General features: G+C 38.5%; 1 protein-coding gene across 11 annotated transcripts in view; it reads left to right on the top strand.

Annotated features, from left to right (window-relative positions):
- The window catches only part of BRD9 (bromodomain containing 9), a 53666-nt gene that overhangs the window by 10235 nt on the left and 28296 nt on the right, over positions 1–15135 (top strand). For 4 of the 11 annotated variants that reach the window (XM_036763067.1, XM_036763058.1, XM_036763093.1 and 1 more), the window contains exons 4-12: positions 1331–1391; positions 2881–3025; positions 5095–5205; positions 5929–6104; positions 8349–8486; positions 9168–9300; positions 10009–10084; positions 11561–11656; positions 14464–14596. In XM_036763067.1, coding sequence (XP_036618962.1) covers positions 1331–1391; positions 2881–3025; positions 5095–5205; positions 5929–6104; positions 8349–8486; positions 9168–9300; positions 10009–10084; positions 11561–11656; positions 14464–14596 — 1069 coding nt within the window. The remainder of the gene's footprint in view (positions 1–1330; positions 1392–2880; positions 3026–5094; positions 5206–5928; positions 6105–8348; positions 8487–9167; positions 9301–10008; positions 10085–11560; positions 11657–14463; positions 14597–15135) is intronic. The other 7 variants (XM_036763119.1, XM_036763110.1, XM_036763101.1 and 4 more) reach the window with 5 other exon arrangements.

Raw genomic sequence — 15135 nt, forward strand, 5'->3', positions numbered from 1 at the left:
AGATGGGTTTAGGGGAAAGAAATTTGCCTAGGCTGGCAGCAGTTTCAAGTGTTAAGGAGGTCCAGGCAAAAGCTGGTAGAGTAAGATTCCAATTAGAATGTTTGACTTGCTCATCCCATCTTCCAAGTGGTGCCTGTTTTCTTGATTGTGGTGGTAGAAGGCTGTAGGTTATGATAGCCAGCTGGAGGTGAGCAGAGGCCTCCGAGCTACAGTTCTAGATTGCAAACTTAACTGTTGACTGTTGGACTAGTACTTAAACTCTAAAACCAAACTTGATTTTTTTTTTTGCCCCCTAAATTTGCTAAATCCACCGCTGTTGGTGGATTACTTGGGAATGGTGGTACCAGCCTTAAACTTTAACTTCATCTTTGATCATTCTCCCCTGTTCCTCCCCTTCCTCTCCCTCCCCCCTCCCCCCTGCAGTCAGTTGCCAAGTTCTGTCAATCCTACCTCCCTATCCATTTCTTTTTTATTTCCTCCTGCTTGGACTATTATCAGAATCTCTTAATTCAGTTCTCCATTATTAAGCACCATGATATGCTAGACTCTGGGCATAAAAATACAATATGGTTTCTATGGTCAAGGAGTTTACATTTTATTGGGGTGGGAGTGGGGTAGATATAACATATACACAGATAAATAAGTAAAGGTAATTTGAGGGCAAAGAGTCTCTCCTTTCTTCATTCCATCCTTCAAGCTTAAGGAAGTTGTCTTCCTTATCTAGTCCCATAATTTCCTTGCTAGAAAACCCTTCATTGACTTCCACTTCCTACATTACAACATTTCCTACAATAAAGACTACTAACTCCTTTGACTAGCTTTCCAAACTTTCCACAATCAAACACTGATCAACCTTTGCAGCTTAATATTTCTTACTGCTTCCCTTAAAACACACACACACACCCAGCCAAACACTCATGTAGCTATTTATCAAGATGAGAAGCTTGCTACATTTAAAGTTTTCATAAACCAAGTTTTCTTAGGTAGGTATTCCTATAGAGCGATTAAACCATTCTAATGCTAGTAGCTTGAATGTTTTTTGGTTGTTTTTTTTTTTTTAACATGAAAAAGGGAAAAAAATATTTGGGTCTTATAGATTTGGGTTGTATTTTAGCAGAGGATTCATGTTGAAATACATCGCAAAGGAAGCTACTGTACATTATAAATCATGTTAATGCTCATGTAGTCAGTCTTTAAAATTCATTGGAGCTTAGATTTCATTTAAAAGCAAGTGAGCTTATATTCACAAACTGGGAGTCTGTTAGGAAATGATACCAGAGTTGTCTGGACTAACTGCATTTGTTAACTCTGCTTTTTTTTACATTGGCAGCTGAAAATGAGAGCACCCCTATCCAGCAGTTGCTAGAGCATTTTCTTCGCCAACTACAGAGGTAAATCCTGGGTTTGTAGAAATAGCCAGTATTCAAAGGCTTAGAGGATCTCATACCTTCCCAGCGTTGATTCTCCCACTTTTACATTTTGATACACAAATCATTTCAAACCAACTTCCCAATGATTGGGGGAGGGGGGTCGCTTTCGCTATCATTCTGGTTACTTTAGTAATTAAACTCCTTGGCTAGGGACACAGGTAAAGTCTTCTTGTACTGAATTTTGCTCTAGTGAGAGCCCATTCTGCATTATACTGAAGTGAAAGGATAATCTTAAGTTCACTTTTATTTTCTAATTTAAGCCAGAGTTTTTCCACATAGAGAATTTGCATTTTCCCTCATTTTAATGAGAGCTGTCCCTAAGTATAGCGCGCGCGTGTGTGTGTGTGTGTGTGTGTGTGTGTGTGTGTGTGTGTGTGTTTTATGTTTCTTTGTGTGCATATGTGTATTGTTAGAAAAGCATTGGACTTTGGGTTCAACTAAGCATGTAAATAAATGTGAAAAGAGGAAAATAAATGTTTTCTAGCTTTGAATTGAGATCCTAAGGAAATACATGCCCAAGGCCCTGTTATTTACTTGCTTGGAAACTAAGCCCTTAGTCCTCCTTCACATGAAAAAGTAGGGGAAAAGTACATTCTAGGGAAGGAGAGATAGAAGAGGGAAGGAATGCTCGGTCAGAATCAGGTACCTTTTACTTCTCTTCTTCACCCTAGGTCCACACAGAGACATGGATAATCAAGAGGCCTTAGTGAAATTGAGTTTCAGGAGTGTGCAGCTTTCACTTGGACATCTTTCATTTATGTCCAATCTTTGTCAAAACTTCCTGGTTACCTTACATATACCTAGAATTTAGGCATTGCTTTTTAGAGGCTGCATGGAGATTAGTTGGAAAATTATGTTCAACGTACAAGTATTAAGTGCCTGCTATGTTCTAGTAAGTCACTCAGTAAACATTTGTGAAGTGCCTCCTATGTGCCAGGCACTGTGCTAAGTTCTGGGGCTGCAAATGCAAATGAAAACAAAGACAGTCCATGCACTATAATAGGGGAAAATAACGTGCATAAAAAAGATGTAAATCAGGGAGGACTCTCCCCACCCCCACCCCAGGGCATGATAGAGTATTTTGAAGGCACCCAAAAGCAGTATAGCTGGTGGGAAATGGGAAAGGAAATGTTCTAGGCACTTTATGTAGTCCTGGGGATACAAAAATAGAAGTGAAGCGTCTCTTGCTCTCAAGGAGTTTAAAGTCTTAACATTTCAAGAATAAAAAGTAGTAAAAATTTTATACTGATTGGAATATTCACAGTATCCTTACCATAGAAGATACAGGTGTTGGTTCTTTCTCTTTCTTAAAATCTAAGTACTGTACATGAAACTTAAATTTGGGCCAGTTGTGCCTAATATGGTTTTATGTTTTAAAGTATTTTGCATAATTTACAAACAGGGACTTGGGATTCCCTGATAAAATTACAGATGTGTTCTTCGTTTTTAGGAAAGATCCTCATGGGTTTTTTGCTTTTCCTGTCACGGATGCAATTGCTCCTGGATACTCCATGATAATAAAGCATCCCATGGACTTTGGTACAATGAAAGACAAAATTGTAGCTAACGAGTACAAATCAGTCACAGAGTTTAAGGTAAATTGTTTTAGCAACTGAATGTGTTATTCTAAAGCAATGTCTTTTTTAATCTTTTTCTGTTTAAGAAACTTGAATCATTTTATTAAGTTTACCAGTTGAGAGAATTCATTATTTTACTTACATTGAAGCATACTGTTTACCTGACTACTACTAAACTTTCCAGTCTCTACTCAGGTTGGAAGTTGATCTTTATAATGTGCCTTACAGTTTACCAAGCCTTTTACATTTGTAACCACTTTGATTGGCCAGCAGTCCAAGTAGGTAGGTAGTACAACTATTAACATGCCTATTTTGTGTGTGGTGTCAGGTAGCTTGGTGAATTTCATCTCTAGATTTCTGACTCGTCTTCCCGCTCTTGGACTTCTGGTGTCAAGTACTGATGAGGGGGAAATGAATCTTGGTATGCCCACTGAAATGCTGGCCAACCCTTTCGTGAGTGTTGTGTGCTGAAAAAAATGTTGGTTTCAAATACGTAGCAAGACTGATTTCAAGGTGATGATTGTGCAACAGGCAGTCTGTGATAAAAAGGATAGAACACCACACTTGGAAGCAGGGAGCCCAAATTAGAATCCTGGCTTGGTGACCTTAGCCAAGTCATTCATCTTCCCCTTCAGTTTCCCCACCTGTAAGCTAGGACGGTCACTACCTGCCATCCATATTTGTCGAGGCTCACATAAAAATAATGCATGTAAATGTGAACTATTATTGTCTGGGCCCTCACAAGAATTAACATTGTAGGAATAAACTTTTTCTTAGTTGAACTTTTACAACATAACTGGATGCATCTTTTCTGTTAAGTTTTTAACATATGTTGACCATTAGAAATTGCTTTTTTAGCCGAGTCACCAGAATCACAAAGCAGACTGTGATGGTAGTGTTTTGAAAGCCTCAAATCCATTTTGGAGATTACAGTTAACTTATGTCCCATTTGGTTACTAAATTTGGAGCTTCTAGTCTGCCTTTGTTTAATTATTGATTGACGATTTCATTTTTATGTGACTTCTAATTTTTGAAAGTTTTATCAAGTCTAATCTATTTATATCTTCTAGGCAAAATGTGTATTATTTACTTTTTGTTTTTAATGAAAAGACAGGAATGATTGTAAACTCAGGATGCAATTAGGACTAGAATTCAGATCTTCTAACACCCTTGCCTTTCCTTTTTATCCTAAAGCCTGCTAGGTGTGCTAGGAATAGGGATAATATTTGGGTTTTGCCAGGAGTCAATTCTATACTGCTCTATGAGAGGTGGCAGGGTAGATAGAGGACTGGCCTTGAAGTGAGGAAGATCTTTGTCTGACATGTTCTAGCTGTGTGGCCATGGGCAAGTCACTTAACATTTAGTGTCTCAGGCAATACTCTAACAACTGGTGAGTTATTGCCTTGTATCAGTGTAGGAAATTTCCACATCAGGAATTCCCCACCTCTCAAAAAACACATTATGGTAATATTAGTTTGTTAATTGATATTACTTAGAAAGAGTATACCTGGACAAGATTGTCTGAACCTAGTAGAATCATGAAATCTTAAGTAGTCAGAAGTGACCTTCATCTAGTCTGATGTCCAAAAGTGGTCATCCGCTCAATTACCAGTAATAAAGAACCCATCACCTCTTTGGGCAGAACCTCTAAATGTTTTATTTTTTTCTCTTTGAAGATTCTTTTCTTAATAAGAAAGTAGTTTTAGCATTTCCAATTTTTAATACTTAGCACCTACTTGTCCGACTTTTCTATGTTGAAAATTAAGGATTATTTAAAAGGGAATTGCCCCTGTTCAATACGGAATTTATTTGTTCTCTCCGGAAAAGAATTAGGCACTGGGGAAAGCTAGCTACTTTTAGTAAAAACTAAGTACTGTACGTGAAAACCCTTTAGGAAAATGCCCCTGAAACAGCTTCTTTAGCAGATAGTTGAAATATTGTGTGAGAGCCAACCATTATCCTTGCAGTCCATTTCAGCCTTTCTTTTTTTTACCTCCTTCCCTTTACAGGGAGGTATCTGGAACTGTGGTTAGTTGCTATTTTGTGCCTTTTAAACTTGAAATCTTTCTGTGTTTTGTATTTTTCAGGCAGATTTCAAACTGATGTGTGATAATGCAATGACTTACAACAGGCCAGACACTGTGTACTACAAATTAGCCAAGAAGATACTCCACACAGGCTTTAAGATGATGAGCAAAGTAAGGAACCTACTAAAAACAAAGAGCCAGAAAAAGCACAGACACTTTTAAAGTTTATACGTAGAAGGAAAAATCCTCAATCATAGTAATTAACATTATTCCATCCATCTGTCACCTCTTTTTATAGTGCCAGTGATCGCATCTGCAGTGTAGAATTAGCCTCATGATTGTCACTGTCAGGCCCCTTTCCTCCAAACACTTGTTTTTTCTCTTTCTACACCAGCTTATGACCAAGCTGGGATATTTTATTGGGGGTTGGAATTTACAGTTGATGATTTCAGGCATGGAAGTAAGTCTTGCTGGATTTCAGTCACCTCCTCTGGGCCTTTAACTTAATGGGCCTGCCAAAATACCCAGCAGGCCTCAGGCTCCTTTGACATTCTTGGAGCTCTAAATCCACTGTACCAGCCTGCAGTGTAAACCACGTTGCATGCATACGACATCATTTACTTGCGACTGATTAACGTGTCAGGTAAGATGAGGTATCTGTGTGTGTTCTTTTGTATGTTCTGATTTTATTTCTTCGGAAGCAGTTAAACTAGCCAGTCTGCTAAACAGTTTGGTGCCATGCTACCATGACCAAATCATGCTGCATTGCCATGGAACATTAGCCATTAGGAATGAAGTAAGGGCCATGGCCATTCCCATCCCATCCCATTATCATAGCGCCTTGGCTATGCGGGAAAGGTAAAGTCCCTGCCGCTCTGTCCTTTCTGATTCTAGGAACGGCTGTTAGCTTTGAAGCGCAGCATGTCGTTTATGCAGGACATGGATTTTTCTCAGCAGGCAGCTCTTTTGGGCAATGAAGACACAGCTGTTGAGGAACCTGTCCCTGAAGTTGTTCCCGTCCAAGTAGAAACAACCAAGAAATCCAAAAAGCCAAGTAAAGAAGTTATTAGGTAAAGGTTTTAATGAAAATGTATGCAACTGCTTGCTGAAGTTTGGTACTCACAAGTGAAATAACATGCCAATCTTAGTGGTATGAGTAAGGTAGTAAGCAGAGTTTTTGCTATAGTAACATTTTCCAAAGAAGTTACATGCAGGATTCACTTAAGGTTTTATGAAGAGGAGCACTGGACTGAGAATTCTTAAGACCTTAGTTCTAGGCTTGACTTGATTTGCAATTCACAGGGTGTCTTTGGCTAAGTCATCACACCTTTATCTTTTAAGTGAACTGTTACTGTTGACTTCTTGGCCACCTCAGGTAGATGATGTGAATGTTATTCGCCAGGTTCTTTGAGCTCCTCTGAAGAAATGTATATCAACGTAAGACATTATTATTTGTTATACAGGTAAAATTCCATTGTAATCAAGATCTCTAGATAACAGAAAATTTTCAACTACTTGATGATTATCCATTTCAGGTGCATTTAATACACTAAATACTGGCACAACAAAAGAATTTGAAAATTCCCTTCCAAGTTTGTCTTAATTTGGTCTATAATTAGAAATGGTGTTATTGCTTTGTAACCCTTAGTACTCATGAGTCTGATTGCTTCACTGTTCTGTATTCTTCCTCAGGAACTCTTCTTTGAAAGACAACAGATTATATCGTTGATTAACATAATACATAAAGTCCGTTCTGGAATAAACATGTTTGCATACGCTTGGCTAGATGTTGTCAGTCCCCAACACACATACCAGATGGTGCCACACAGGGCTCTTCATCTGGCATGTTGGTCAGAACTAATGCTTTTTACCATTGCCTGCTGTCACTGTCACTCTGGGGTTCCCCTGGTCTCCTGGCTAGGGCACAGGGTGTGGTTGATGGGCAGAATTCTGGAAGCTGAGCCTCTACTGATCCTCCTGCCCCTGCTCCACCTTCATGTGCAGAAGGCATAGTATATGTGCCCATGGCAGCCCCATCTTCAATTCTCACTGAATCAGCACACGTTAAATGAACAGTTGCACATTCTAGAGAGCTTCCTCTTTTAACCTTCTTTCCAGCAGGCCCAGTGGCTTTCTGACTCTCCAACTTTTCCTGGCCCCTTTTCCTGCTTGCCTTCTCTAGCTTTGTCAGCCCTTTTTGTTTGCTTTCTCTGTCTTTTCACTGCCCAATCTACATGGGCATTCAGCTCGTTGGCCACATAATGATTAATGGAGGAGAAGGGGTCAGGGAGAATGGTGACCTCCCCTGACCCCCACATGATTTTTTTCTTTTAGCAGCATAAAGCAACCTGGCCTCCACAGATGTCAGCACTGATAATGGTAGCAATTTAGTCAACTTTTTCCCTTCTTTTTTTATGCATAAGAATTGTTTGAGTTCAGCTATGCAGGATAAGAAATTGAAAGGCATTTAGAATAAAGAAATTTATCTAAGCGTGGGAAAGTTTTTGAACTCTTAAGTCTCTTTTCTATAGCAGAGGCAAAAAAAATTGGGAGATAGTCCACAATACCTGGGTGGGTTAACATACTGCCCTCTTCCTGCCTCCCCAGCAGTGGGGATAATTGAGATTTGACTGTTTCTTGGTACCAACACTGCCTACAAAATGTCCATTGTGTGGTTCCACAGTGGTCTGAGTGTGTTCCAAAGGGCAAAAAGAAGGCTTCACCAAATTGGATTCTTTAATTCTCAAAGAATAGTAACTTAAATGATGATTTCAGATTCCTGACTACACATCCATTAGAATTTTTAATTACTCCTTAGTCCAGTTAGGAGTATTTTAGGTAAAATAGCTGTATCAAAGCCATTTCTCTATAGCTGTCTATACCTGAAAATGTCATGTTATTTATCTAGGTTATTTGTGCATTAAACCATTTGTTAAACTCATTAAATATGTTGTATAGCCTTTGAAAATATTAGCTGCCAATGTTTTCAGTGCTCTTCTCTTTCTGCCTAATGGTGGATTGAAACAGGCATAAAGGGAACAGCACAGGGAATAACTTTCATCTTTAAATATCTAGTTGCATTCTTCTATGTGAGCTTCCAGCGCTAGATTAGGGGAGAAGACATTTGAGGACTGCCATTTTAGTTACCTCGTCTTAATGGTTTGGGTATATAGGTGTTCTTATTGATAAATGCATTTAGATATGTTTGTACATATATGCACCCATATAAAATGCGATTGTCCTTATACACTCAATCTCATGTTTTTCTGCCTCCATAATAATCTTTTTGTCATACTTCTCTCATATAATCATAGAGCTGAAAGGGACCTTGAGAGACCATCTAGCCCAGCCCCATTCCTCCAGGCAGGACTGTATTCAAACCATCCCAGAAAGATACCTGCCCACCATTTTCTTAAAAATCTCCAGAGAAGGAGACTCCACAGCCTCCCTTGGTAATGCATTCCAATGTCTCACAACTCTTATAGTCAAGAAGTTCTTCCTACTATGTAACCTAAGTTCCTCCTGCTGCAATTTAAGTCCATTCCACTTGTTTTTTTTTCCCCTCAGTGGAAGCAGAGATGAGCTGCTCACCACCACTCAAACAGTGACCCATCTTCTTCTTGAAGACTGTTAGACAGTCCCCTTTGAGCCTTCAAGACTAGCCTTTCTTCTGAGGGGCTTTTGCTTAAATTGTTAATTCGTGTTTGTCACTTCTCTGCATTAGTGCTTTCAATGGCTCTAAAATGTTTGTGGCTTTTTATCACCCAATGTGTGTTTGTTATGCTCTCATGTGTATTGATTGAGGTGTTGTATTTAGGAGACCTCAGTTATCTCTCTCTTTTATATCAGCATTTTGCATTGTTTTTGTTATGATAACTTCAAAGAATGGATGAAAAGTTATTTAAGTTTTGAAAATGTAATTTGGAACATTGCTAGTAAATGTAGTTTGTGCTTCCAACTTAAAGTTTATATCAGAACCTGCTTTTGACCAGAGCATAGTGGGGATGGAGGTTGTGGGGAGGAGGGCAAAACAATTTTGTATCATAGTGCTTAGCACATGGTGCCATGGTATAAGGTGTGATGGTTGTGTCCTGTTCTAAAAGTTACTTCATGGGGTTTTCTCTGTATTTTAGCTGCATATTTGAGCCAGAAGGAAATGCCTGCAGCCTGACAGACAGCACAGCAGAAGAACACGTGTTAGCCTTGGTGGAACATGCTGCCGACGAAGCCCGGGACAGGATTAACAGATACCTCCCAAATAGCAAGGTGGCACACCCTGTCATTTTGGATACAGAAGGGACAGTTAGGATTTTTTACTGTCTGAGTTAATACCTGAATTAATTCTACATTTAGAAGCAGTATGGTATGGATGGCTTAATTCAGGATTCATTGAAAAGGAGGTCCTGGATTCCTCAGAAACGGAGACTGTGACTGTTTGCTGATTGCATTATCTAGGTAGTTAATGGGTCTTAAATGTTCTGACTTCTCTTCATCTTTGAGAACTGGTTTGAAATTTTGCCTTCTCTGGTTCTTGCCTGAGAGGGTGTTTGCTTTTAGAAAAGATAAGAAATCCATATTATCCTGTGAAAAGAGTTGATTTCGTTTTGCTCTTGTAGCTCTCCATCTGCAGCCTTGTTCTCGTTGGCACCAAGGCATCACAAGATACACTGTTTGTATATACATGAAATTTGAAGCTTTTATTCTTAGGCCCCCTGGTTACATGAGTAGAAGGATAATGGTTAATTTTTTTTTTTTCAGATCAAGAAGTACTTGTCTTTCTTTTTGTGTTTTAATAGGAATTTTCAATTTATAAATGAAATTATCTGACTCTTACAGTTCACACAGAGTCAATTGATGTTTTCTCTCATCTACCTTTATTATCTTTCTTAATGTCCTCTTCAGTTAGCACAGTACCTGGCACATAATAATGCTTATTGGTGATTAATCGATTGTTCAATCTGCACCTCTTTACAGATGGGCTACCTGAAAAAGAATGGAGATGGGTCTTTACTGTACAGTGTGGTCAACCTGTCAGATCCTGAGGCAGAAGGTAAATGTTTTATGTCTTCAGGACCAAATTCTATCAAATATATGTGCAGGCTCTTTTCTCCCTCCATGTATATTCAGCAGTTTAACTGGATAGTGAGCATTCAGTCTTGATTTGTCATGCATTTTTGTTTCTCGTTTTTGGACCAGACTTTTTATTTCATCAATATCAGTAACTCTCAGATGCAATTGCACTCCCTACCAGTGAATATCACAACTTCTTAGTGTCAGAGAGTTGCTGGGAGCACTGAGAGGTTACGTGATTTGCTCAGGGTCACACAGCCAGAGTGTATCAGAGACAAGACATGATTCCAGGACTTCCTGACTGTGGCCAACTCTTGCATCTGGAATGCTACTAACTCTTATCAACACATAGGCAAATTTGTGGCTAAGAGAGTCATATTCTGCTTAGGTCATGTAGAAGTAATAAAATAATATAATCAGAAGATCATAGATTCAGAAGTCAGTATTCTGTAACCCCCATAGTTCCCACATAAAGAAATAGGCTCAGAGTGGTTAATGACCTGGCCGAGCTCTCACAGGCTATAAAAACAGAGGAGAGATTTGACTGCTAGGGCAGCCAGGGAGCCTCGCCTGTCAAAGAGAGCCTTGAGAAAGAGAAGCTTACAGATAGAACTGGGAGGAATGAAACCTTAGTCAGAATGTTCACTCTAGCCATTGCTGGATCCTTTTGCACCATCTACAATTCTGTTTGATTGCTTAGCCAGATAAAGAAGCCATCTTTAGGGAAATGGATTAGCTCTTTTAAAATTGGAAGCTCATGAAGGCTTACAGATCTTGGCACATCTGGTGAGGTTAAAAATTAGTTAAACCAAAAAAGAAAAGAATGCGCATTGTGCAAAAGACTTAAAGGTTTAAAAAGGTTTTTGGTATATAGAGAGGCATAAAGCAAGTTAGAAGATAGAACAAAGAAGTTGGGATCTTTCTGTTTAGAAGATTAAGAAGGGACCGTGACTAAGTAAATGTACACACATGGTCAACATGGGCTTGCTTATCAAATCCTGCATATTAGACATTAGAGTTGCCCTGGAGTCAGGAGGACCTGAGTTCAAATGTGGCCTTAGAACTTGACACTAGCCGTGTGACCTTGGGCAAGTCACTTAACCCCAATTGCCTTGTCTTCCCTCCTTCAAAAAAAAATAGACATTAGACTCCTGGGGAGCTTTGGAGAGCTTCATACAGATCAAGTAAAAGGAAGTACTTTTGAAATGGATGGCATATATCAGCGTTCTTATCCCAGACTGCTTTGCATGCTGAATGTTGTAGTATATTTCTTTTTAGATGGTTATTATTTTTAGTTATTATAAGATCTTTCAGTCACATAACACTGCAGTAAATAAAAAAAAATTGGAGTATGCTGCTTATCCTGAATATGCATGATCCCAATTTATCTTTAACAATATAAAATTTATGAAACCTACTAGCTAAATCAGAACCATTTTTTGTCAAAACATTTTAGATGAAGAGACTCACCCAGTGGACTTGAGTTCCCTCTCAAGCAAATTGCTCCCTGGTTTTACTACTTTAGGATTCAAAGATGAAAGAAGAAACAAAGGTAAATATGTAATTAAACATCAAGGTAAATTTAAGCAATTTATGAATTTTCCCCCAAGACTTTGCTTTTTTTCCCTCTTTCCTCTCAAGTGATTCATTTGTCATTGCATCTGAGTGTGGATTTTAAAATTAATAGGAGGAATGAGGTAAGAATGATAATTAGGTCATTAGACATAAGTGAATCATTTTTATAGCATGATGCAAAGTCAGGATTACCTATATTTAGGGTAAGTTGATCATTTACAGTTTACTATTATTATGTATTTACCTATTTTTCTCCCTCATGCGCCTTCCTCCTTTCCTGAGTTTAAGGAAAAAATCAAAGGGTTTTGTTTATTTTTTTCTCCACATCATAATTTCCCTCTGGCTGGCTGCTACTGTCTGATCCTTGGAAATCATGGCTGTGTCTAATACCTTTGTAGCGCTTTCAGTATAACAAGTTTATGATAGTGTTTATTCATTTGGGAATGTTCACCATGCCAGTGTTTTAGTGTAGAAGATACATTTGTGTCACATGGTTAAAATGCAAACTGGTATTCGAGTTTCAGGATTTATTTTAAGAGCATCTTTTTGCCTGCTTTCTTCATCCAGTTGAGTTCATGGCAATAGCATATTTAAAGTGTGTTTTCGTTTTGGTTTTTTGCAGAGTGGGGGGTTGGTTTTTATGTTAGTTTTTTTTTTTTTAAATTTTTAAATTTTGAGATTGGATTGAAATGGGCACAGGTATTTAAAAGATATGGTGTTCTTTGGTGGTTGTGCTACTAGAAGGAAAATGTTGAGGTGGGGATTTGGGGGAGTCTCCCTTTTTGGCATTTTTTGTTTTTCTTTGCTTTTGGTCCAACCTACTGCAATTGCATTGGTGTAGGGAAAGCCTGGAGAGGAAACTCACTCCGCTAATCCAGATCAGCAGGTGTTCTACAGCCTTCCATAGAAATGAAAAATAAAAATATCCAGGCTTTCTCTGACATAAGAACACATGGCAGATCTAGAATTAGAAGGGACCTTGGAAGACATTTAATCCAGTCTCCCCATTTTAAAGATGAGTAAACTGAAGCTCAGGGAAATGATTTGCCAGGGTCACATAGGTAATATATAGAAGAGACCTAAGATTGTCTGCTTAGTAAGAGGTTCAATATCTGGTCTGAATTTTCCATCTATAACATTTTAAAGTGATAGTAACAATGTCTTAGGGCACAGAAAGTATAATCCTGTTGTTTCTCACATCTCTCCTTTCTTTTTGCACTATATTCTTGTTGTCATTGTCTTATTACAGGCCTTTATTACCTCAGCATCTAGGCTGTCACAGTAGTTTCTTAAATAGTCTTCTCACATCTAATTTCTTCCCGCAGCCGTCATCATCTTATACTGTACATCTCCACAAGATCACCTTAAAACACAGCTCTGGTCATATCATTCACCCACATAGAACCCTTTAGTAACCTCCTGTTGCCTGTCAGATTAAGTCAGAACTCTCTAATCTGATACTCTCAATCTGGCTCTTCTGTTCTGACTGTCCCAGCTTTAGCTCCTCCTCTTCACTTGCATGTTCTGCACGCTTCTGTTTAACTGGACTGTTTTCATTCCCAAAACATGTCTCGTGCTCTCTCATATTTACAGATTGATTCACGTTCTTTTTGTCCCAGCTTCCCTCCCCTGTCTCTGCCTGTTGAAATTCACCTATCCTTCAAGGCTCAACTTAACTGTATTGGAGTCAGAACTGAGTTCCATTTCTGGTTCCAGAATTTTTAATTTGTATCTTTTAATCAGCTCATTTAGCTTCTCAGTTTCCTCATCTTTAAAAGGAGTATAGGGTGGGGAAAGCACTATGTAAATGTTATGTAAATGTGAGCCTTCCCCCTCTATTGTACCAGGTGTTATTCCTCTTTTCTTTGAACACCAGAACTGTTCTTTTACTTATGGGATCTAGCATCAGAAGGAACCTTAGGCATCATACAGTTTACCCAGTGTTTTCTGTAATGTTTTAAAGTTTTCAAAGCTATACATAATCTCATTTGACCCTGAGATAGTTCATACAGAGGTAGTATTGTCTCCATTTTTCAGATGAAACTGAAGCTCACAGTGGCAAAGTGATTTACCCAAGGTAACGCAGTAGCTGGGCCAGGATTCAAAAACAGGTCCTTTGACTCCACAGGACCTTCCTGTTTATTAGGACCAATAGATCATCTATTCTGAATCATAATCTTTTTTTAAGATTTAGCATTTGTCTTATCTCTCTGTACTAGATTGTGAGCTCTTTGAGGATTTGGGAAATATTTCTTACTCATTTTTTTTTCGTCTTTAATTCCTGACAAAGTAAATGATCGGTAAATTCTGTTTGAATGAAAGGATAGCTGTGGTTTTACAGTTTTCTTTGAAATTCTGATTAGTCCAAATGACTTTAAATATTGGTTCTTTGTAAATGTATAAATTTTTGCAGAAAAATTTTGGGAATTATTTATAGTAAGAAAAAAAAATTTATTATTTATTTATTTTGGGGGGAAAAAATAAATTTTTAAAAAAGTTCTACAGCTTGCCAGGGAAGGAAATTATGCTCTCTGGTGGAGGGACAGAAGCCCCATATTTTTCTTCTCCTGCCCTGCTCTACAAGTGTGACCATAAAAAATATAAAGCTATACATTTTAAGGGCCTATCCATCTCATTACTTTTAGGTCACACCTGGTAATTTTAATGTAACTTTGAACCCAGGAAATAGAAAACGGTAGGAAATTATGTAAAAATATTTAATTAATCAGAAAGATGGGGGGAAAACTAATATTGTATCTTTTGTTTTTCCTGACCCCCTTTTAGTCACATTTCTTACAAGTTCAGGTACTGCACTTTCAATGCAAAATAATTCAGTATTCAGTGACCTGAAATCAGATGAAATGGAACTGTTATATTCAGCCTACGGAGATGAAACTGGTATACAGTGTGCCTTAAGGTGAGCATTTGGCTGGTCCTGCTGGGTCACTAAATATCTAGAGAATGGTCCGGTTTATTTTCCTTTAATGAAGAGGACATGCTTTGCTGCCAGTTGGCTTGTTGGATAGACAGCCATGGTAACTGGCAGTAATTTCTTCAGCTTAATGCTCTATCCCACAGAAGAATTTTTATTTGATCCTGGGGAGGAGTCAGGGAGAGAGGGACAGGGTAACTTAGTCAGACCTCTACTTACGCATCATTGTTAATGACGATATAGAATATGGATTGAAAAAGGGAGAGACGTGAAGCCAGCATAGTAATTTGGAAGCTAGTGCAGTGGTCCAGGGAGAACATAATAGAACCTGAACCAGGGTAGTGGTTATATGAGTAGAGAAAAGGTATTGTTTGCAGAAGATAGGGAGGTAAGAAATGACAAGATTTAACCATGGTTTAGCTCTGTGGGGTGAGTGAGAAGGAGACTTCAAAGATGACTGAAGTTGTGGTGCTCTCAGCAGAGGGAAGAACATTTTGAAAGAGGAATGGAGGGGTGGGAAAGAT

Source organism: Trichosurus vulpecula, chromosome 1 (assembly GCF_011100635.1).
Source record: "Trichosurus vulpecula isolate mTriVul1 chromosome 1, mTriVul1.pri, whole genome shotgun sequence".
Classification (NCBI taxonomy): Eukaryota; Metazoa; Chordata; class Mammalia; order Diprotodontia; family Phalangeridae; genus Trichosurus; species Trichosurus vulpecula.